The 25,624-nt window shown below is 41.9% G+C and overlaps 1 protein-coding gene across 11 annotated transcripts in view; it reads right to left on the minus strand.

Moving 5' to 3' along the window:
- ELAVL4 (ELAV like RNA binding protein 4) overlaps window positions 1–25,624 on the minus strand; it is an 81,891-nt gene that overhangs the window by 56,095 nt on the left and 172 nt on the right. For 2 of the 11 annotated variants that reach the window (XM_061451291.1, XM_061451290.1), the window contains exon 1: window positions 7,920–8,071. The exons of 1 other annotated variant lie outside the window; for it this stretch is intronic. In XM_061451291.1, the coding sequence (XP_061307275.1) occupies window positions 7,920–8,036 (117 nt within the window). In that variant the 5' untranslated portion in view covers window positions 8,037–8,071. Of the gene's footprint in view, window positions 1–3,928; window positions 4,088–4,322; window positions 4,610–4,838; window positions 4,956–5,159; window positions 5,488–7,919; window positions 8,073–8,361; window positions 8,555–25,279; window positions 25,425–25,624 lie in introns of those variants that run through there. 8 more of the 11 variants (XM_061451295.1, XM_061451292.1, XM_061451288.1 and 5 more) reach the window with 8 other exon arrangements.

Consider the following 25,624-nt stretch of genomic DNA (forward strand, 5'->3'; position numbering starts at 1 on the left):
TCTCCGTTTCTACAACATCTTCACTTTACATTATCTCAAATGGTTAAACATACTCAAACGCAAAGGCTAAGGCAAGGTATAGGTCCCCATTAAACACTACTTTCATTAGGGTTAAATGTATTGTACTTGTTGAGTTGAAACATTAAGACTCCTCTTTGCCAAATTCTTTAGAAAATGCAAAACGTGCCTTGCTCTTAAAGTTACTTGGGTGTCCCACACTGTTGGTAACTGGACATTTACACAAGCAATTGGAGAGCACTACATTCCGCAAACACCCTTTCCCTCCTCATACAAATCCCAGCGTTTTCCTTAAGGTCCATTCAAACAAGAAGGGAAGATAAACATGCATGAATATACACAAAAATACATGCAGATGAATCTCTTCATCCATCCTACTATGGAAAGGAGAAGAGAAAGAGCAAGCGAAGAAGAGGAGTGCAATGGAGGAGGGGTGACTTTCCATCACCGATTAGCACATTCTGCTACATCTGGCCTATCCTTTCCAGGGGTACCATGTTTTTTTAACATCACCTCACTTGCAAGAAGACTGTTTGCGCCCACTTCTCCCCCAAAACCCCAATGACATTGAAAAAATAACTGCATTGCAGTATCCGCCAGTGCACCGGAGTGTATCCAGTTAGCTGTCCCACAGACAAGCAAATGCACATTTTAATGTGTCCAGGCATGTAAATGAGTTGTCTAGTGGACACAGATTGCCAAAACAGACAAGTGGATTTGTCAAGTTATCTGCATCTCTCCCTCTCGCTATAATATTCTCTGCCACTGCCCATTTCTTGCCTGGGGTGTTTGCTGAAATTGTTTTGGAAGTGCAAGATCCCAAAGAAAACATCGAATTCCCCTGCCAAAATACAGGACCCAATCACTCTTTCTCTCTTTGGAAAAACCTCGGGGTGTGGAGTGGCTCTAGGTTATGTACCAACAGCATGACAATTACACACAGAAAATAACCTGTGTTTAATTAGCACACACTCCCAGCATACCAAATAGGAAGGTTGAGGAAGAAAAATTCACTGTAACCTAGAAGATGCTATTTCTAAAAAAAATTAATACATTAAATATATTTAAGATTAACGCAACTGGATTTTCTTTCAATAGAGTCACAATATTTAACAGGACCAAATAAAGATGATGAAGACTATTCCAGACCCATTCAAATTGGATTTTTAAGTATAGCCCTTCCAGCTCACTGTAACCATCCTTTGTCACAACAGCTCCCGCTCACTTTGAGAGAGCTCAAAAAGGTAAAATTAATAAAGAGGAAGAAAGCAAAGGAGGCAACCGAGCCATCAACAGTGGAGAGACATCCCTGTATCTAACATGGGAACTTGATCACTGGAGTACATGGGGATAAGATTTTAAACTGATGGCTGGTATTCACATTGCATCAATATCCAACTGTAAAATTGCATCCTTTCTGACTAGTAGTTCATCAAGACAATTTAAAAGGGAAGAAGAAATGTCATGTCTACAGATAACTATGTTTTCTCTACCTTTTTGTCTGTAAAGAAAGAGGTTTCACGTTTTAAGCTTTTGGTATTCGTCGCAATCTTAATTCAATTTCACTAACTTAATAGCTGGGTTTCTATACAAGGATTTACAATGCGATCTTTTTCATGCCAAAAGAAAATGCCCCTATGTACATGCAGGCTGTATTCACTAATATAATCTTAAAACAAAGAAAAGAGGAAGATGGGGACAGGAACACGTGCACCATAAAACAAGGATGACATTCTTTTTAAATCTTCGTAGAAACACCAAATTGCACAGAAAATGAAAATGTAACTACTAGCTGATGACTCTTAAAGCAAACAATGCAGCTGTGTATAATAAAAGGCACCCTTATTTATTGTCATGACTAAGTTAACGGGTTTAGAACACAGCACCTCTGTTTTGGACAGAAGAAAAATTATTTTACTCTCACGTACAACTACAATGCATGTCAGAATGCATCTCTGCACATGCACAGCCTGCAAACCGCACAGTTTTACACACGCACACACACCCTCAAGATTTCTTCCCCCCTCTACATTGTAAAGCAGCGCAGTTTTCAGAGGGCCATTCAATTACTTCTTCACAGAAAGGACTGCAGTAGAAGCAATACTCAAAACAAAGCAAATTAAAAGGGGGAGATTTAATTTCTTTTAATTCCTCTTTCAACCAAGCACTGCCATTCCTGCCGGAATTAGCATTCAGCGTAACCCTGCACCAGAGGAAGGAAGGAAGTAAAAAATGTTTGAAAATCTGAAGACAGAGAGAAAGGCGTGTTCTATATTCTCGCTTTGCTTCTCTTGTGCCTCCTGATGTGTGATAGATGAGCATTTTCTGGGTAACCACATTTTTTATATCTTTTACGCTACCGTCTATCACTCACTAGCCTACTACGCTTTTTTAACACTTCTAGCCCCAACAGCTATTTCCCGTTATTGTTTGCCACTACAATACATCACAATTAGCAAAACATTCAGCCACAGTTTAAAAAGTAAAGTTGCCACAAGGAGCCTGACATTGGAAGTGGGTATTTCTCCAGCAGATCTAGATAACAGACTGTGGCTAAAGGTGGGGCTGGAGACGAAGGGAAGAATAATCTCATTATTTCTGTAAATTCCGCTCAGCACCTAAGCCTTCGGATATGGTGAACTCCCCTGAACCGATTATTCTGCCATATAACCATCTGATTTTGCAAAAATACCAATATCACTTAACACAAAATCACTGCTTAGGGTAAATTCATTCTACCTACTGTTCTCATAGGGACATTTGCTGGAAAATTCTAAGAAATGATTTGCAGAAGCTATCAGCTGTGGGAGTTCACTATTATACCTCTGTCAACTTCATTCAATATAATTTACATTTATTTTATTTTTTTATATATACTGCCTCCAAGGATTCCTTCCAAGCTTTTTTTTTTTTGCACATACAGTTTCACAGCAGGGAGGGGGGAAAAGGGGAAAAAAAAAAAAGAGGAGATAACCCTCTTTTGCAGAGGAGAAAGAACAGATGCTTAAAACCAGATTTCTAGAAATCACTGCAAGCCTGAGCCAGAAATGTAATTAACACCTATTTATAAAGAATAATTAAAGTTGTGACTGCCACAAAGAACAGCAGAGATAATCGAGGTAGCCCCTGCTTTTCTTTTTTTCTTTTTTGGATTTTTTTTTCTTTTTTTTACACTGTTTGCAGTATTCCCACATGATTGCCACCTGCTCCCCCACTCAGCTTCCCCTATGCTCGTTTCCCCGGCAACCTTTCATTGGCTTTTCCTCCCAGCTATCGCTTTCAGTTCGGCTGCTCAGTCTAATCTTATTTGTTTTACACCCATCAAAACAAGCAGCTAGACAAAGACAATCCTGTAAGAATGGGAAAAGACCGTCGCTTCCCCCCCCCCGCCCCCCCACTCCCTTCCCCGTTATAATAAATATCCACGGCAAAAGTCTGAAAAACGTTAAAATTAAAGGGGAAAACGGGGGGGACACCCCATGCCCCTCAAGCATCACCCCACAGTGCTGGCAGGAGGGACGGGCCCCAGCCCCCCTCCTCTCCGGGTCCCCCATCCCTGAGTCCCCGGCACTTGGTTCTGATCATGCCATTTTGCACAATCTGTAAGGAAAGCACAAAAGAAGGGACGAGGCGAGCGCGTCCGGGCTCCTCCACCAGGAGAATATAGGCTAAAAATAGAAATACTATTTTTCACATAAATGGCTTTGACTTCTCCCGGCATTTAAAACAGCACAGAACAACACGGCTCCCACCCCCCCCAGCCCCCACACCCCGACACAAAAAAACCCACCCCACACACCCTTCCTTCCATCCATCCATCCATCCATCCATCCATCCATCCATCCATCCATCCATCCATCCATCCACCCATCCATCCTCTACAGCACCGGCTCCATGGGAAACGCAATACCTGGATGTGAGAGGCGATTATTAGGTTTGTATTTAAGGCTGGTGTAATACAAACGGAGATTAAAAGGCATCACCGGCTGCCTGATCCGCCAGGCACATGCGGTACAATGACACCGCGACTGTCAGCAGAGACCATCCTCGCTCCACTGAAATGCAGCGTTCAATGGGAACGCGGCGGAGTGCCATCGTCGTTAGATACGTTAAATAGATATATAGATATATACACACACACACATGCAGGCATATCCCCCTATAAGAAAAAATAATACCCCCCAAACGAGGCTCTCTAATTTTATTTTATGACTCACGATCCACCGCCCCGAACAAAAGAAATCCGCGAGGCACACGAGAAGCGAGACAAAACCCCCACGAGCAGGCTCTCCCCGTTCACTTACCATTTTCAAGCCATTCCACTCCATCTGTGATCACAAAGATGGACCCTTACAGCCCCTCACAGAGTCGAAAGCAAAAAGAGCGTTATGTAAAAGCTGACATTCCTTCTTACAGCGCTGCTGCCCAACGATGAAACAAAATCGACATATACTAGGCACTGCAACACATACAAGCCTCCTCCTCTTTTTATGAGGTCACGACAGGAAACTCTTTGAAATACAATATGCAGCATTTACTGAAGCTCATATAAATCACCCTCTTTTAAAATTACCATACCTATTGCGCAGTCCACCAAAAGAAAATTACCAATCTCGAGCCTTTTTTTCCCCACCCCCCCCCCTTTCCATCCACCATCCCCCCCATTCTCTCTCCCCCCCCCCCCCCCCCCCCCCCCCCCCCAGGATTTTGCTCGGCATTTGTATCTCCAAAATGTCAATGTGGAAATTAACTCCCTGCCCCCCCCTCCACTGCTTAAAAAAAAGCCTCTTCTTCCTTTTGCATTTCGGTTAGCCACATACCAGCCTTGCATTAGAAATGAGCTCTTTTCTCTTTATTCTGAGAGAAATCGCGATTACCTTAAAACGACAAAGTACATCCTTTATTAAAGGATACGCACACATTAAATATGAAAGAGAGGGAGCGAGGGAGAGAGAAAGGGAGAAAGGGGGGGAGAAAGGGAGAGATCATGTACAAACACATCAGTAGCAGAAAAACTAAATGCATGTGAAAACACAGACTGAGAATGATGCAGATTCGGGGAAAATCTGGATATGTTAGCTTCTAGATCTACCTCTATATAAACCCGCTACGATCCCATCTTTAAATCTACTAATACCTACCATAACCATTCTTAATGGCAAATATTGGGTCTTGAAAGGCTTCAACTCTTCTACAGATTTGCTAAGGTTTTCGGGGAATTATTTTTTATTTTTATATTTTTTCTTTAAAAAAAAAAATCCACAAAGCACAGTGCTAGACGTTTGTGCAGCGAGAATAATAATAATAGTAATAAATAATAATAATAATAAATAATAATAATAAGCACAAATCTGCTGTTTTGTGGTCTTTTGTTGGCTGTTCCTCCCCGCAGGTACCGCGGTCCCCGAGCGGCGGCCCCCGGCGGCGGCGGCGGCGGCAGCGGGCGGAGCGGCGCGGGCCCTGCTGGAACTGGCTGCCGGCGTCCCCCCGTTACAGCCATTTATGGGACCATCTGTCAGCGGCGGGCGGGCGCTGATTGGCCGCCGCCGCGCGGGGAGGGCGTTGCGACATCAGGTGCTATTGAAATTAGCCGCGGCCAGATTGACAGTGTTAATGATGGGGTGACCTCTGCAACAACAGAGACCAGATTTCTGAACTGCTGCTTGTGTCTAGTAATTAAGGCCCGGTTGAAGAAACAACACGCATCCCTCTATTTTTCCTTGTATTTTTTATTATTTTTATTATTATTTTGTATTTATTTTTCCCCACCCCGCCGGAGCCCTCGGCCGCGGCACTGTCGTACCTCGGCCATGCTTCAGTGCCTACATCTTCTTACCTCCTGCCCGCCCGTCTCCCAGGTCCGGCGTATTTTAACCACCTTATCTTTTTCGACAGTTGCTTTCCGGAGAAATGCATATTTAATGATCTGCCTCTAGGCTTAAAGGCACAACAAAAGCACTCCCGACGTGCGTTTAAAGCTGCGTTTATTTTCAGGTACTATTGATTTTAATAATAAACCATCTCTCCCCTTCCTTCTGCCCGGTGAGGTTTTAAAAATACATATTTTTACAAGTGGATTTGATAGCGCTGCCACTTGATGCCGTCTAAGGCACAGCAGACACCTATTTATCAGAGCTCCCCCTGAACAGTAGTATTTCAAAATCATTTCACCACCTCGCTTCATCCTTCTTCAGCTCTACAGGAAATAAAACATCGGCAAACTTTGGGTGTTTAAAAGCATTCCCCCCCCCCCCCCCCCATCATCAGCCTTAGAGAGGAACGTGCTTAATTTAACAATGCACACTCATTAATCCTCCACTCACTGCCACTGACAAACTAACAAAACTTCACTTCCAAACAGCAATATTTTACCCTCTCCTGACCACAGCAAGTTTATTACCAATTCTCACAAGTTAGGAAGCATTCATTCATGCCCTCCTCTTACTTGGGAGTTATTTTCCCCAAGCATGTTCTGGCCAAAGTAACAAGGCATGGCACCCTGTAATTGCAACTATCCTTGAATTCACGTTCACCTCATCTAAAGCGAGTGAGTATTCTCAGTCAATGGATGTAAGAATCATTCCATTTTACCATCCATGCACTCATTTCATCCGCCAAATATCATCTTTTAAAAGTCAGTATCATTGCAAGCGTTTTTAAACAGAAGAGCTGTAAACGGAGAAAGCTGGGATGGGCCATGTTATAAGCTCACTTAGTTCTTTCCTGGAGAAAGAAAACCTGGCTACAAACCACCAAAACCATTTGCAAAAATACATGATCAGATAATCTTTGTTCTAGAAGTTTTATGTATTTTTTAAAGCATAAAAATGCCCTCAAACTGCTCAGCTCTGAACTGACATGCTGCACATTTTAAATGTCTTTAAAACCGTAGACACACTCAAACACACAGAAAGACCAAACACACCCAATAAAACACATGAAATATAGAAAGCGTATAAAAATCCAGCTACAAACAGACCAAGCAAGGAGAAAAATGGCATTTAAAAGACATCAGACAATCTATCTGTGGAACGAGCACTGAATTTAATTAAAATATGAACAATGTAAAAGGCTGCAGAGAGGATTTCTCCATGCATCTTTTGGAGCATATTTGTAGCTTGGTAAAAAAAACAGTGAAGATTAAACTAGCTCGTAAGATAAGGTTTCCTAACTCAAATTTAAGTGTCCTGTTAGACTGAACACACAGGCATCAAAATGCTACAGAGCTAGTGTATTACCATACATTCTTGTGCAAATATACACCGAATATTAAAGTTAGATTTGTAATGCAAATTTTTACTCCAGGTCTCGTCAGGGGTTAATAACACCGAAAAAAGGCATCCAGAAATTATTTGTAAGTCTTTTCAACTTCAGCCGACTTTGTTACTCTAAATTCGTTATGCACATCAAAAGATTCAGCCATTTTTCTGAAACAATAATTGCACGCTGCTCCTCTTAAAACATCAGCTATCTTATCTGCCTAGAAACCCAGGTACTCTGCACACTGACCACTTTCCCCAAAAGCACCCCACACACGCAGTCTTTCTGGGGAACACTGAAACAAATGCTCAAACATCCTCAGAGGCCTCCCTCCGTAAAGACAAAGGCAGAATCCTATTGTTGAAAAAGTCAACCTTATTCTCGTGTTTCCAATAGTACCATTTATCTTACAGGGTAAGGCACTGACCACCACATCACGGTCGTGACATTTGTAAAGCATCACATTCTCTATACAGCCTCTCCAGCATCAGCCAGCAAAGCCCCTGAGCAAAGCATATTTTTAATGCAGTCTTCCATCCCCACAAAAAGAAACTTGTCTTAAACAGCTAATCCAATATCAAAATGAAATCACAGGGTTGTTTCCCAGCCACCCCCCCCCCCCCCCACCTCCCTCTCCTTACCATAAATGAGCAGTTTCTTGACTCATTAATGACAGTTTCCCTTAAAAGAAGTGATCTCATATCACTGAGCCCCTCTCCACCATGCATACATCCCAAAGGTTGCGGGTATCTTAGCATCAGTAGCCGCTAGCAAGCTCTCTCATACAGAGCCCAGATGGACTATACCAGAAGCCAATTCAGCGTTAATAACTACCTACTCTGTGCAGTTTAGAAGCCTTACGTGGCATAATGTCCTAGGCAACAGCAGCCGATTGAAACCGCAAATAAAAGACAACCCAATTCTCCAAAAGCATCAAAAGGAAAAAAATAATAAATTGAAGAATGATTTTTTCCCCCCACATCTCTTACTTTCATAAGATTAAACTGAATCCTTCAAACAAACATATGAAAAAGGAGAAAAATAAAAACAGATGCTGCCCAGAAGAAAGTGACAAAATATTACCTCATTATTTAACAAAGCAGCATTAAGCGTCCTGCTGATTTCAAACATCTTGCCACAGATTTTGGTTAAGAGAAACAGGAAGAATCCTTTGCAAGCCCTCTGTCTGCAAAGGGTTCTTCAATTTTCTTGCGCACAACAGAATAGTCAATATGTTATTTCCCTAGAGTTCGCACATTAAAACATCTAGTCAGTGAGCTGAATTTTCCCCTTATCACACTGTAGACTCCTGTTATATGTACTGCTCTCTTTGCAAGATTAGCCTGCCCCAAACATGGCTGTTGTTTAAACTATTCTTTAAAGTAACAGTTCACTCCATAACCACCAGGTGGGCAGTGTACACAGATTCAAGTAACCATCTTAAAATTTTTCTTGGAATAGCTGCTGGTTGTGATATACAGTATAAATCCCCCCTACATGCACCAAGCAGGAGGGGGTGGGGGGAATAAAAGATATAGATTTCTGCACTGGTTTATGCCTTTTCCTGCCCAGAAGCGAACCCACACGCCTAATCCCTAAAGTCACTTAACTTTGACCATTCTTTTTCTTTTTAAAGGGACCTTAAAATTTATACAGGAGCGTTTCCTTCAGCAAATATGAACTAGATGATAAAATCCAATCAGTTCTGAGAACAAAGTGTAATTAAAAGGGAAAGCACGCCCATAGAAACGGTGTGTACTGCACAAGATACAAAATCAGCTTTAAGTTCAGCACAACAGCGTTCTTTCATGGGAACACCAAATCCAGCATGTAAATAATTCACATGTGGGTAGAGCCTTGTAGAATATACGAATTTACACCTTCAAGCAAATATGAAAACCACTTGATAACACACTGCTATGACGTATTTTGGCTTAAATTCATTTATGAAACCACTGCTGCACACATGAGAGTGCAGGACTGAAATACACAGAAAGGATCCACTTTTCTATAGGACCCAAGTCTCCCGAGTTACCAACCTGTCCCCACCCCTACATGTCTGCAAGCTATTCAAGTATTTTTTTCCCCTCTATTTAAGGTCAAATACCTCAAGGAATACTTCCATTACTATTAAAAATATATATATACACACATTCACTCAACACTGTAAAGCAACACCCAGAGGCCTGAATGAGATTGGGATCTTTGTGTTAGGTGCTGTACAAACACATTTGAAAAGTCATTTCATGCCGAAGGATTTACAAACAACATTTACAAGACTGAGGCCCAAAACAGAGGTGTCATAAAGAACACCACACAAAGAGCACCACAAAATGCCTTTTCCCAGCTGGGATGAACTGCTGGAGAACTGAGGCATCTCCTGCAACTACCTGTGCTAAGGCAGAACCCCAAAGGTTATTTACTGAGATTAAACAACATATACATCATATGGACAAAGGCTTCTTCAGATCTATCATCTATAAAGTATCATCACCTACTTTTTTCATTTCCAGCAATCCTTACTGAGTAAGTATATGCATAGTAGTGATTTCCTTTGTTGGCCTTAAACTAATAGTAAAGTGATGCAGTAATGACTTAACCTTCTTGAATATGTATTGAGTTTCAAATCATTCCTTTTTATATGAGGAGAAAGGTTATTTGCATTGATTTCTGTTTGCATGAAATAAGCTTATTTTCTCATTCACCATATGCCTTGAACACTAATTAAAAGTGTCACTTTCTTCTAATGTAAAAACGAAATCATTCAGAAAATAAGTATTCCTAGCTTTTTAGTCTTTGTGATACCTTTTTAAGGACTTTTTATTTCCAGGTAACCTTAGTGTTTTCATTACCACACACTCCTCTGACTTAAAGAGAAGTGTTTGATAAATACACTTTTTTTTTCTTTAAATAGAAAAGAAAAAAATAAATTTAGAAGTGCATCTTTAAGGACCCACACTCCTCTTACCCTGAGGCAAATCCATCCAATCAATATGAAACCATTCACATGCCACCATCTGCCAAGCTGTAGAGCAATGTGGCTGGAACAGACCTCTTATAAAGCAGCAGTGGTCTCATTTTTCCGTCTATTAGGGAAGCACCAGAGCTCTCATGTGCAAGGACACAAAACTCCAGCTCAGACCTTCTCACACCAGTTCCTCTGTGCACTGCTGCAGAACTCCTCTAATTTTTGCTGCCTGAGTTTCCACGCTAAACACCAAAGCAAGAGGGAGGAGAAAATGGTCAGTAACAGCCCTATTTCACTGCAGTACGAAATAAAGAACTCTGTTTAATTCTATTCTAATATGATTAGAGCAAACCATTTAAATGCTGCTGCCTGCAAACTACAACCTGGCATTTTCCATCAGCACATTTTCCACTCTTCCAGAGGACTAAACATTCGTGCCTAGAACTGCGTTATTCTTTTCCAAGACATTCCTATCGTGAAGTTAATATTTAATTCTGATCGAAGAGTATTTTGTTGTTTGACAGACAGGAGGGTGCAGGTGGATGAGGAACAAAGGAGACACACGCCAGAGTACAAGATGGATTTGAACTACAAAATGATTTAATAGAAGACAATGGGCTGGGAAAGGACATTACACAAGGCAAGCACTAGGGTTTGCCCTATGCAGTAATTCAAGAACGTCTGCGGAAGCAGTCTCCAGTTCAAGATATCACATCAACATTACCCTTAACAACACTGAGCTCACAAATAGCCTTTCCATCAGCAGATCTTTTAATAACTATAAATACCCTCCACCGCCTATACCCCTGGCAAATTCACTGTGTGACTAAGAAAGAGCAACAGAAGAAAAAGGAAACATGAAAGGGTGAGAAAAAGGGAACATACAGGTTTGCAAACCCCTCACAAAAGTACACAGAGGAGAAATGAACCATTTTAAAACCAACCACGAAATGACAATGGAACATGAAAAGCTTAACATTTAATTTGGTGATGTTGAAAATCACAAACTTGGATGGAAACACCAGGACCAACCTGTTCATGGCACATAACCCAAAGTCAGGCTTCAAGAAAGAAAACAGGAACAAAACAATAAACAGTCCAAGTTAGTCAGACTGCCATTCTCTGTATGTGTGTGCAGGAGACGGGATGCACTGGGGGCACGGAGGGAAAAACAATGGTTAAATAGGTTATTTACCTTACAGTAAGTTTTTTCCTACTGTTATTTGAACAGATTACAATCAAGTGTATAAATAAATAAAACCAGTTTGTTTAGCTACTGAATAGCTTAAAACCCAGCAAAATAAAACACCCTGACAACTGCCCTGTGGAAATCAAGCAGGAGCAGATGATCGAGACTGTAACATTGCATGACACTGAAAATGTTCTTCAGGCAACTGCTCTTTAAGGTTAGTGAATTCCTGTATTTGAGAGAGAATCAGATTTTTAAGGTTTCACTACAAAATACGTAACAGTCATGACAGCCTTACACTACCCACAAAAGGGCTGAAATACCATACAATTTTTTAGGAAATGGTAGGTGAAAAAGATAACTGACATGGCTTAGAGCTTTTATTAGTTTCTTTTATTTGATGATCCTCTTGGGAACACAGGAACCTGTTCCTGCCTCCTCTTCTGTCCCTGCTGTGGACCCCACTGACAAGCTGTACAAGCTCTGCTGCTGATGCTATGTACTATCTGGTGTACTGAGATTCCTCCTGATGCTGGGGAGATTAAATATGCCACAGATATACCTGGAAAAATTATCACCTTTTTGATCTGTGCCCAGAAAGAAAAGAATTACAAAATCCAGCAAGAGTAGTTACGAGACCCAGCTCCTTAGAGATGTCTGGAATGAAAAGACACTGAGATGCAAAACCAGGCAAAAAAAAATCCTCCCATATACTTACAACTAAATGAGGAATTTAGATACGAAGCTTAGGCAAGTAGTCACAGTTCCCACAGAAATCACACTTCAGCTGCTTTTGCACAAATATGCTATTTAATGTTGCTTGCCCACTTTCTTTTTCATGCCTTATGAGATGTGTAATTTGGATGCTGCGTAGCTGCTAGAAGTATCACACACCAATTTTCTGAAGATGTGTGTATTTGCAAATCCCACTGTGGATACTTATGTTTGAACACTGGGAGACTGGAACAAAACTCTCCAGGGCACACCAGAGCACAGAGGTAACAAAATGAATACATGTAAATAGCTCTGATGACAAGAGAAATTCTTAGTGACAGGAACCACATCTTCATCTTCAAACCTGAAAGCTGGGCGTCCACACTGTTTCAGGCATGCGCATACGTTAATAACCACAGTAAAGGTGTACACTGTGAATGTCAGGGTACAGGACAACAAGGGAGATGGTCCAGCATCTACAATGCAAGAAGGGTTCGGAGAAGATGATTCAGCACCTTCCCAGCATATCTGAAGGCCAGCAATATCCTTGGGACCTTGGCTCCATGCTCCTCTCCTGGCTCCTAACCGATGCTTTGCAAAACAGCATCCACTCGGTCACAGAGCACATCCTGTCTGTCCAATTTTCAGTACATTTTAAAGAACCCACAGTCAGTGCTGCGAGACTGAAAGCAAAAGGCAGCATTTATCCTAGGGTAAACACGTAATACAATAGTAAGATATAGCAGCAATTTTTTTCCCCCTTTCCCATTTGTTTTACTTTTGGCTCAGGAATATACATTTCGATGCTTTCAATCCCCTAATTTTCTTCCCTTTAAATTTAGAGATAGCGTAACTTGTATTCAACAGACATCCTAAATCCTACAGCTTGTTTTCCTATCACCGCAAGCAGGATTCAACTCTACCTATAGAGAGGGTTAAAACATTTCTACATCACTGTCAGTTTTGTATAATGCAGTTAGCAAAGTTTCAACTGAGCACAAATGAAGACGTTTTCAAAGATTTATGACTGCATTTTTAAAATGTATTTACTTGTAAATAATGAAAGGACCTAGACACTGACGAACTCTAGACTTACGAGGGAGATTTACATGAGTTCAGCCATTTTTAATGTGCCTATGTATGAGCACAAAAACCCGCATAAAAAATATGAGCAGGGTCTTTCAACCAGCACTGCCTAATTTTAGAACAGTTGATGGATTTGCTTTAAACCAATCTGTAATACAGCGTGTTATACACCTTGCATTCAGGCCAAATAATATCAATAACAAGAATAAAGATAAAAACCTGAAAGGGGGATTAATGTGCTGATGTTTCCAAGCTTTGAGACAGATCAGAAAAAGATCTGGGGAAGAATGTGAGGTGGCTGGATCAGAAAAGAGGTACAGGAGGAATAAAAGGAGACCTACGAGCAGCATGCAGAAGGGTTATGTCTCCTACAACACACAATTACACAGAAAGGATGCAGAACCAGGGATGATACAAAAGAGAATAAAGACAATAAAAAGCGTCAAGAGCTATTAATTGTCCCAATTAGCTCTCGTTAGAACAGCTGGCACTTACATACAGTATTTCAGTAACACTAGACAGAACATAAGCATTACGATTTCATAAACAAACAAACCCAAAACTCACAATGACATATGGGCCAAGCCTATCATGCAACCTATCCCCAAGCCCAGGATGCTTCAAAAGAGAAAAGAAAGTTTAAAATGGCTTATCTAAACAAATCAAGCTTGCCTCACACTCCAAAGTTTACACCTGTATTTGCAAGTGTAAGGACTGGTGAGAAGCTTCCTGTGTACATCTGTTTCATTTCACTCCTTAAGAAATAAGGGTTAAATAAGCTGCCCCAATAAGATACCCCAAAACTCATGGGTAAACAGCTCCCTCATGAATATGACTCATACAGCTCTTTAGTGTATAATTTAAACTACAGAGGCGACAATCTTACAACAGTAAGGAGAACAAAGACAACAAAATACAAAGAAGGTAAAAGGTAGAACAAACAGAGCAGATGCAATATTTAAGAGAGGGTCAGTGCTAGCTCTGAACCCTCCATACTGACACAGAAGTAGGAAGGGGCTATAGAAAGGCAAATAATAAAGAAATTATCCATGGCTCTTCTTCTTGCTCTCTACAGTGTCTTGGATCTGGATGATGCTGGTCAGAAAGCCCTAACTTCTTCCTAACTAAATTCTCACAGATTTCCATATGTGTTTATGGTTTTCATTAAACTCTTTCCAAAGTGCCCGACACACCTTAGCTGATGACTTTTAGCTTCCTTTAAAGTAGGGCAGATGAAGAACAATGGGTACATTTAGCACTTTTTTTAAATGAAACTCAAATTATGTTAGTAGCTACAAAAATTGTCTGAAAGCTAAACTTCCTGTTCAGTACTGGAACCAATGTCTGGTGCTTGGGTTTCAAGGGATCTGTGCAGCTGAGCTGGAGAAGCTGGCAGGTTAGCAACCAAGAGTGAGATTACTTCTACTCTGAACTGCCTGTCCCACCGTTGCAGGGAACGTATTTTCTTCAGTACTACAGGCTGACTTTTAACTCAAAAGGCAGGTAAAAGAGGAGTGAAGCAGTAGCAGTATGCTTATGCTTTTTCCACTCTGTGGACAATAACTGTATGCGACAGGACAAGCTCTATAGCATGGATGAATTTACTACAACTAAGGTCACACGTGCTGCGGAGGCAGTCTCTCCAACCCTGCTTGTACAGGCAGTGAGGGGAAATGGTCACTTCCAAGGCACAATTCATCTGTCCTGCTCTAGAAATCTCCTTCACAGCAAGGAAAATAACGCTCTTAATTCCACTGGCTATGCACAAAGCAGCTCTCCAGTGACCAAGATGGAGTCTAGCTCAGGTAGGAAGTCCATCTTTGGCCAGACCAATCCCACCATGGTGACCAAGGTAGATGGTATCCAGCTGATGCTCACCTAGATGCAAGTTCACCTGAACTTCTGCACCCTGGGGGCTCTCACCACCACAATGTGATCTTAAGCTGTTCATAAGTACAAGTAGCAATTCAAGGAAGGTGAGCTACAGACAGTCCAGGGAATCGGATCACAGACTGAGACACAATGCCAATGGTGAATGCATGGGATACGACTACACAAAGCAGATCTTGCAGGACTGCGTTGGTCTGTACACAGGAAAAGCCCAATAACATGGAAACCACATATGCATCTTATCAAAACAAAAACCCCATCAAGGTTTATTTCATGAACTCAAGGCTAGATGTTCTCTCTTTGGTTACAAAAGCTTTGATTCCGGACCACAACTCCAAGCAGCAGAAGCCTCAAGGGGGGGGTGGAAATAAGGGTTCCAATATATCCAATTTATGACTGTTGGGAAAAGCAACAATCACATCAAAACAGCTACTCTGAAACCTATCCAGCTACAGGCCACCACCCTGCCATTTAAGAATACTTCACTCAATGCCTGAACACATTTATATTCTTCCAGGCAGTTTTCCTGATGTTTTATAAGGATTCCCCAATGCAACAACAAACAATCTTTCTTTTAATAGTATCACTGGATGCACTGTAACCTGCATCTAGGGACACTCTGCTCTGCTCAGATAAAACTTAATTGTTCTTCTGACATCGAACAATGAAGGAACTTTAAACTCACCTAATAAACCAAACAGGCCTCTATTTTTAACATTTTCCATAGCCCCCCAATGCCTACAAGAGCCTGTAACAAGTAAAACAGAGTTTCAAGAGAGCATGGGTAACCAACATACATCTAGTGAGCAAAGAACACACTGACCTCTTTAAATGGTGTCAAATGAAAGATTAGATGTTGTGCTGCTGTGATAGAGGTCCTGCTGCTGTGAAAAACCAGAGATCAGTGATGCTGCAGATCACGTTACATAGAAAATTTCAACTGCTGGCGACAACCGGCAGAAATCCCTACAGCGTGCCTGTATAGTCTCTCTCCCTGTATTACTTCCTTCAGTTTCTATTTCCTGGATGATCTTTTGCTTTCTGCCAAAAAGATCAGATATTACAGGTGCACATCACAAAATGATGTGGCTTGGTAGTGTAAATTTCAGCTCCTGACCTTTTAGGTTAATGGCACTATTCAAATTTAAGACACAATTAAAGTATCGACTGATTACTCCCAGCGACCTCACTGGTAACTGGAAGATGGTCAACACTGTGAATGAGACCAATTATTTAGGTGCTATCATCCGTTCAGGAAACCACCCTCTTCAGCTGCTTTGGAGACTATCCCAGGCTGGTGCATGATGACATGGCTTTATCTATTCCTGCCTTTGTCACTTCTCAGCTGCCATATGCTAGGGCACGAAGACTTTGATGCTTAGGAAACACCTACTAGCACAGAATGCTCCTCAGCAACCCAGATTGCTTTACACACACCAAACGTTTTCTTTTGCTCTTTCCACTGGCATCAGTCAAGATTTAGTAAGTTCAAGACTCCAGCCTTCACACACATGGCCTGTGCCCACGACACACACAGACTCCGAAAGCCTTCACGATAAAGACTGCAACTCTGCACATGCTGCTGACAGATGCAAAACTTCCTTGAGTAATAACTCCCTGAATCTCATCACTTGCTTTCCATGTGGAAAGCAGGGCCAACCTTTCCTTCTGTATCCTAAGATCCTCACAGTAATTTATTACAAAATTCTGTTAAAACTAGACACTATTGCAGTTTCAAAAGCTTTTTAAGTAATGAAGGAAGGAAATGGCCACGTCACAGATAGTCATACCAACTATCCAAACCAAAACCAATACTGAAAGTGCTTGTGGAGGAAAAAACACCATATAGGCATACACAGTAACCTTGCTGTAAGTGCTTCAACCAGATGCAGATGAGGCCCTCAGTGATATGGTTTAGTGGTGGTCTTGGCAGTCCTGGGACGACGGTTGGACTTGATGATCTTAAAGGTCTTTTCCAACCTAGTTGATTCTGTGACAGAAACTGTGAAGGTTTTTTCTGGTTTCTCAAATAGCTGAAAAAAGTAAAGCCTTCATTAAGCTTGATTGCAGTGTTTTAAAAATTATTTCTACACAAGAGACTCCTTGTAAGGTTCAGATTAAGATGGGCAGGCCAGATGCTCTGCTGTACCCAATTTGCTCATCAGCACTTTCCTATCCTGTCCAGAAGCTCATCATAACCATTCTGTTAAAGCGGGACTGCTGAGCATCACAGCTGACAGGTTAACAGGCAGGAGAAAAAAGCACATCAGCTGATGACAGTCCCATGCCACAAGAGGATCCCAAATGCATCATTGAACACTACATAAGCAACATAACCTGGCACAATTTCAAACAGGTTTTCAGTAGAATCATCCGCAGAGAGCAGCATCAGATTCAGGGAGTCAAGCAAGGAGGAAGACTTGGGGCCATGCCACTGTCACATGTGCTCCTGGGTGTTCAGTGCCCTGCTCAGTCCCACGTGCAGCTTCCATCCCTGGTCCAGGTCCTCTATTTCAGCCTAGGGCTGGGGCAGAGAGGGCAAAACCCCCAGCTTCTCACTTTGGAAGAAGACCACTTTACCCATAAAAAGTGGACAAAGCAGCAGGCAATAGGCTGCATAACTCCAATATAATCTCTAGCAATACACCTCTCAAGTACAAGTTGGCATTTTTGAGTCAAACATTTGTAGGGTAAGACTGATTAGACGCACTGATATTGTACACACATTCAAAGAGTGTGGGTCCATACTACATGCAGTATCCTAGTAGTACAGATGATTTCTTTTAACTTTATGGTTGCATAAAGGCTAGTTAGTTTTGGGTGTTAATAACCCTGACTCAGAACTTTGCCCAGCAGTGAACTCTAATTAACTATACCATCTGTGTAAAGGGAAGAATCTACACTGTCACAGCACATGGAGCCTGGGGTTGAACTTACTATCTCTCCCAATGTACCAGAAGAGGACAAGAAGAAGAGATGTCTGGCATCAATTTCTTTCCTTTCTGCTGCCAAAGGAAGGTATCTGGGCTGGAAAGCAAGTTTCTAACCCCTCCAGTCACCCTGCCAGCTGTGGCAAACATGGAATGACAGCTTCTTTTCCTCCTAGGGTCTCACTGACAAAGAGGGAAATTCAGCTGTCCTGCTACTGTTAAGGCATCACAGGACTCTGACTTACTGGGAAGAAGAAAGGTTTCACAAATCATGTGCAAGCATAGAACCTCACATTACTCACAGCCAGTATAAATTACTTGATGGACTGGAAAGTGCCCAGCATGACATGGAATTGCATTGCAAATATACTGTATTTGTTGGTTTTGATCTTCTGGCTCCTTCCTCTGTATCACACATCTGACAAGACAAGCTACTATATACTGCCTGGTGGACATTCTGCAGGTTCTTTCTACCTCCTACACATAGGTCCTGCTAGGGACTCTTATCCCTTCCACTGACTACTGCACGAGCAACCTACACAGCACATGCATGCAGGTCAGAGGGACCGCAACACAGTAAGGATACATCCCAGCACAGAGTGACTCATGCAGTCATGTTCAAGACATATCTCTGCAAGTTCAGATGTTCAGGTTTAGTCCTCTTTTTCTAGGCGCTGAATTCTTCTAGAATCTGCTTTCCTGGTCAAATACCACACTGCCTCCTAAGAATTAAAAGAAGCAAAACAAGCTACCCAAACCAATCTGCTCAATATGCTACTAGCCTCAGGAAATAACATCCCCCCCCCCCACCAATCTCTTTTCACCTGTGATTCAATGACCACTTCCATCTATCTGTGCCACCATGTCAAAGTACACATGCAAAGAGCAGTGCCAGCGCTGCCACAAGCTCTGCTTTCCATGAGAGCCTGAGATGAGCTCCAGTGAGCCAAGTACAAACCATACTCTGGAGCAGTGAGTGAGAGCTAACTCACAAGGAGAGGGATTTGAATTACTCTTCCAAGACGTAATTAAAGTTGATGTTTTCCTTAAAGCCGTTAAATTCAGCAGTGAGTACATTAACAGAAAGGCTAGCATTGCAAACACCAACAGAAAACAGGCATCTCGATTCAACCAAGAAAGTAAATTGCCTGGATTATGAGATGCTACCTAGGATGTCAATAAGTGTATACAAAGTGCTTTATGTCTTCTCATCGCAGCATGGGAGAAAATCTCCCACATATCAAAGCTGCTAGCGGGAGCCTTGTGCCGTGGAAACAATGCTTTCTCTGAGGTTTCAGTGTTCAGTTTTGCTGCTGTGCAATTCCCTTCTATCTAAGGGATGAGCTCAAATTGAGGCTTTTCTTGGATGCTTGATTTTGCAAAGCTTGTAGTAGTTTAGCATCTCTGAAACTTCCACCTTTCTGTCACACATTCATGACATGCCAGTGGGTTACAAAGCTATTAAGCAGGGAATACACGACCAACAGACAAGCAGGATAGGATAACGACTGTTATTAGAAAACCAAGAACACCACCAAACAAAAGCTATTCAAAAAACACTGCTACTTGAATGAGGAGCAACAATTAAGAACTGTTGGCAAGTGACAGACTTGGAAACAGGAGTCTGAGTACCAGACTGGCTTTGTATCATATCAGCTTTATATCAAAACTTCAGTAAATGAAACTTGCTAATCTCAGCTCTAGAAACAGCAATAGCCTCTCTAGCGAAGCTACGGGTGCTTAATACAGCTCTATAGCACAACTGGAACAACCCTCTTTGCACATCCACACCCCTAAGCTGTGTAGCCCACAGGAAACCACACAAGGCCAACCACCAGATAACTCACCAGATCCAGTTTTCTTTGCCCCATGGGCACCAAGCCTTCTCTTTTGACCCAGAAAGTTCCTCCAATAGAATTACTTCTATTAAGCAATAACCATTTTTGTACACCTTAAAGAATGTGGGGTTCTGCATAATCAATGAGCAACAGCTCAGCCAAAGGTCACACGGGTTACTACAGCTAAAGAAACAGGCAAGGATATCAAAATGCATGAACTGGTGCGTAAAGCACTAAAACAAAACTGAAATTATGTATTCACAAAAGAAAGCAAACACAAAAGGATATACAGTGAACAGGCTTGCTGGGAAGGTCAGGAAACCCACTGTCTACATATTGCCCATAAGAAAACATCAGCACGTAGGTATTTATTTTATAGCAAGCCAGCGTGCCTGAGATACAAAAAGACCTAAAAAACATGGGCAAACTTGAACAGCAGCAAGATGCAAAGATTCTTCAGCCATACATAGCACGGAAGTATGGAGGACAATGGTTCAAATAAAGTCAGCTGTGTTGGAAATAGTGCATGAAATCCCAGAAGTGACAAAACTACTAGTCAGTGAAGAAGATGAAAGGAGCCAAGTGGAAGAAATCAATCAAGAAGAAAAAGCAAGGTTTTTTTTCTATAAAGGCAGCCAAGGGGCCAGACAACACAAGATGGACACACATGCAAAAAGAAAAGGCACAGAAAAGTGTGGCTTTATCACTTGCTGTACTTCAAGTTAAATTTGGTAACAAACTAAGAAGCAGGGGACAGATTCACTCCAAACTAAGGCATGATGGCAAGCAGTGAGGGGTGCAAACAATTTTTCTTGCCTTGAAAAGAAAACACCTTCTAATGCAAATGGATGAGCTGATTAACAAAGCTTGCAGAGACTGTTGTGAAAGCCGGGTGAATGGAGAGAACCCGAGGGAGACACTAAGAGCATGTAAACCAAATCAGGGAGCAGCTGACTGCATTCAGGAGGAAGAGGCTATAGGAGCACTTAGAAACACGAAAACAAGAGTATAACCTAGGCTGTATGAAGCACTAGTAAACACACTGAAGTGGATGGTAATAGGAGGCATCTGTTCAATGTATTCTTAAACTGGAGAAGTAGCAGCAGCTTTACAAATAATACCATTTATTATTACTACTTTTTAGAATCGGGGGGGAGGAAGCACCAGAACACTTAGTGTTAGTGAACTCATACAAAACCCATGTAGAAACACTGCTTCAGCGCTAAAACCCAACTGTTGGAAGGTGGGAAAAATCCTTAATTTATGGAAATCCCAAACCCAATCTTCCATGCATTAACTTTAAGTCATTATGGAAAAAAGGCTGCATATTTTCTCTATTGTGAGGATACAGAAATGCATTACTTTAAAAAAAAGTTTGCTATGTCAATGAAATTGCAGATGCTTCTGTGCACTTCAGGGACTTCAAACATTGCATCAATTATCTGAATAAGTAATGAAAAGACATTGTGAATAAAATGGTTCACCAAGCCTGGTTCACAAGTCAATTGCTTTTTGAATTCAGTAATACACTGTTACACCTGACATGTTATTCCTTTTCGTGTGAGGTTAAGAGTTTTCCATGCTTCTATACTATACTAACTGCAGTTTGGGGAGAAAATCAAACTGACAAAATAGAGAAGGCTGCAAGAAGTACAACATACATTTAGATGCTCCACTATGAGCCTCTTTCCACACCAAAAAACACACTGAAAACAGAACTCTGAACTCCAAGCAAAGGGGGAAACATGAAAATCTCACCAGCAGCTCAGGCTACTGATAAGCAATTTAATGCTTTAAATGACAAACTGGACTGGGTCACAGTAGAACATGAAATGCCTTTTTGTTGAGCTCTTGTTTCCAAAGACTTTCTCTTACTGGCACCTGGAAACAGAGCAAGCATAAGGCTGATTATCATTCCCATAACCCCCAAGGAAAACTATCATGCAAGATGTTTGAGTAAGAGCAATGCTGTTTGAAGGCAGCATTCATGAACAGAACAAAGGCTAAACAAAAGGCTAAACAAGTACATCATAATTAACAACTACAACCAAACTTTTAATTAAGATATGTACGAAGAAATCAAGGAGAGCTAATTAAAACCCACCAGCGTATATACTTCCTTAGAAAAATCTGAATTGCTACTGTGAAGTAAACAGGCTAATTGGAAGTGACCACAATTATTCTGTCACTGTTACTGAGTTTAGTCATGATTTTTTAGCTTGCTCTTTAATCCTACATCTTGTCTGCACCCCTTTGCTGTTCAAACACAGGATCCTCCCACCCAAATTCCTCAAAAACTGAGAAAAAGTGAAGAAAATACCAGAGAGATTTAACTTTCTATGACAGGCATATTCTGTCAACAGTTTTGAGACACTCTTTTCTGCTCAGGACAGTACTATTCTTAACAGGGCCAGGATTATAATTATTGTACATTCCCTCCATTCATTCTCAACATATCCACAGCTACCACAAATGGATCCTGATACACTGCTACATCAATAATGCTATACTCTACATGTCTTTCTTTTATCCAGGCAGCTAGACCAGTATAAAAATGTGATGCTATTTCACACAGATTTTGCTGTTAGGTATGAACTTCCCTTAAGGCCAAAACGCAGTTACAGATAATGGGAATCTAACTGGTAATATTAAAGGTTTTACTTCTTTCCTCTTATACACTACCTTTCCATGAAAATACATCCATTCTCATTGCTTTTGCCATTCTTCAAGGCTATTACCAGCCTGGTTTGAACAGTAACAGTTAGTTAACGCTGACAGAAACAAGCAAAGAAAAATGCTGACACAACCCAGAGTTATTTAAGAACTTATTTGCTCCACATCTATTTCTAGAAAATTAATAAAAGAGTTGTTGACTCCCAGCTGTAAGAACCCCAGGTATACCCAGGCTAAATAAAAATGGGTAGAAAGGAATTCCTACCCACAATCCCAGAAAATGAACAGCAAAATGATTTACAATTAACAACTCCTGCCTCTCCCCAACACAGTGTTGGCATGAAACCCAACATCCTCTTGAGATACAAGTCAACTTGTTTCTGCTTAGCAAAACCTTAGCAGGAAACATCTTTCAGGAAGTTACTTCTGCAGCTATGTGGAACCAAAACTCTACTTTTTAAATGTGCTCTCACATTTAATACACATTGACAGGCTTTAAGAAGAATTCTCTTCTGTTATATCACTACACATTAGCCCATGGTAACCCTTTAACCACCCAGGGAGAGTTCGCTGCCCGCAGCAATGTTTTTTCCATGCCCATTTTCAACGTTAGAGGCCGTATGGCCACCACTGGATTGCTGTCCTGACAAAGCTTTCAGAGCATTATGGCTGCAGGGTGTCACCTTTTTTCCCTCCACATAAACCAGGATATCCTGAATCCATGAAGCAGTCTTAACTAATGCCACAGCAAACACCTACTGCTCAGAAGTCATTAAAACTTCTAAATTTGAGGCATTTCTTTGTACTGAGACAAAAATGTAAGTTCTTCCTGTGGACGGCTAAGTAAAGTCACTGGTGTATCAAATCCCCTTCAAAACTCAATTAAAAGCATGCATATCTGTTCTATGTATCTCACTAGCAATACTGAGCTGCAACGATGCAGGAATCTCCATTTCCTCAGACCATTCTCCATTTCCTCAGACCATTCCCAAGTTTCCCTACAGCCAAAGCTGGTCAAGCACTTACTCCCTAGCCTACATTTTTCTATTCAACAGATGAAGTAAAAGGCTTCTTTCTGCGCAAAGGCTTCTTCCTCTGTATAGCAGTAAGCCTCAAACTTTAACTGATTATTTTTTTTAGGTGTCATTTAAATTATTTTGGTATGATTTATCTTCCCTTACTTTTTCCTAAAACATCTCTGACTATTAACAACGAAGTAAATGCAGTAATACTCTAACATCCTCAAACATTACCCAATTTAAAAACCTAATTTACTTTTGACCATTTAGGCCTCCTTACTATTTTATATGTCACTCGGTGTGGATAGTAAAATTAGACTATCAATTTCATTCCTGCTTATGTTGCAGGTTCTGCTTCTCACAACCACTAGAACAGGGCGCTTGTTTAAGGCTTCCAGTATCATTCTGGAGCTCTTAAACTAAAAAAAAAAAAAAAAAAAGAAAAAAAAAGAGGGACCTCCTTTATATTTATAAATATACATTTATACATATATAGAAAATCTCAACTGCCCTCCCTGGCCCTCTTTACAAGAAGCAGCCAAGTGTTGGCACAAAACAAACCCTCGAATGTACCTGTTAAATAGTATTATGTGACCTTCTATTAACACAGACGACAATAGAAGCTTTAAGCGGTGCTGAGGGTGCCATTGTGCACAACGACCTTCCGAAGAAGCCAGTGGGAGACCTGCTTAAGAACCGATAAACAAATGCAACAAGTAATGCAATATGAATTATCCTAGCCTTGCTTTGGCAACGTTTGGAGATGATTTATCATCAGAGGCAGCTCTACTTCCAAGTCTGCACAGCCAGTACAAGCCTACACCTCTTATCCAAGAGGGGCCATCACACTTAAGAAGCACTTGAAGAGAGTATTTAAAAAAATATATTCTTTTAACACACATTTTCATTCACAACACATATTTTAGCAATATATATTTTTAAGGCTACCTAGAATAAGAAGCAAACAGACATTTCAGCTACATCAAAGCTACCTTTTTAATATCTTGGAATGTTTAATACCATCAGTCCACTGCAGGAAAATAAATGCTATCAGCACCAAACCAGTGCTAACTTCCATAATAAATATTATGCAATTAAAACTATACTCTCATAGGTATATAATTAAAACCATCACAACTGCACTAACCACAGTAAACCAGACTGAGCCTCAAACTCTTCAACTCCACCATGTACACTCGTACTGCAGCGGACACCATCACCACCAGCACAACCACTACACCAGCCAGTTTAACCTTTCCTGTCTCCTTCGTACCCGGTTGATGCCACCAAGGCTCTAAACTCACCCGGCCACTAAGGGCAAAGGCAGCCCCCCCCCCCCCCCCCAATTCTGCCCGCACCCCAGAGCGGCGGCGGAGGCTACTGAAGCCGCAGCACGCCGGTGGCTGTTATTTTCCTTCCAAAAACCCTAGTCTAGGGACTACCATAATACGGGGTGGGATGGGGGGAGGATGGGTGAGGGGTAGAGGAAGCAAAAGGCTCCGGCTCCCCTTCTCCACAGCGATCCCGGAATATCCCGCTCTTCCCACCCGCTCCACCCACACTCCCTTTCCGCAGCTGCCGGTGCAGAGGGGATCCCGCTCTTCTGCGCACCCCTCCACGCCCGGCAGAACCGGAGAAGGAGACAGAGAAGGAGAAGAAGAAAGAAAGAAGAGAGGAGGAAGGTGTTTTCTCACCGCGGCTTGGACGCGCATCTTCCGCGGGGATACCAAGCACAAGCCGCGCGGCCCGGCAGCGCGCGAAGGCAGCACGTGGCGGCGGCCGCCACGGGGTCTCCTGCGCAGCCGGGAGGGGCGCGGCGCGGCGCAGCGCAGCTCTACGGAGCGGCGTGAGGAGGAGCCGCCATCTTGGCAGCGGCAGCGCCCGGGTGGAAGGGGGGGGGGGGGGAGGGTGACCGGGAAATGGCTTTTTAGTCTCAAACGGGCGCGTTGAGCAAGGGGGAGAGGGGAGGTTGTAGGGCAATTAGGGAGGGTGAGGAGAGAGGGGTATCCGTGTGCGGGACGGTTTGCTCCGCGGAGGGG

This window comes from Pezoporus flaviventris, unplaced genomic scaffold, assembly GCF_033815535.1.
Source record: "Pezoporus flaviventris isolate CSIRO_AGI_PZ_B2104156 unplaced genomic scaffold, CSIRO_AGI_Pfla_v1 ptg000013l, whole genome shotgun sequence".
In the NCBI taxonomy this organism is placed as follows: domain Eukaryota; kingdom Metazoa; phylum Chordata; class Aves; order Psittaciformes; family Psittacidae; genus Pezoporus; species Pezoporus flaviventris.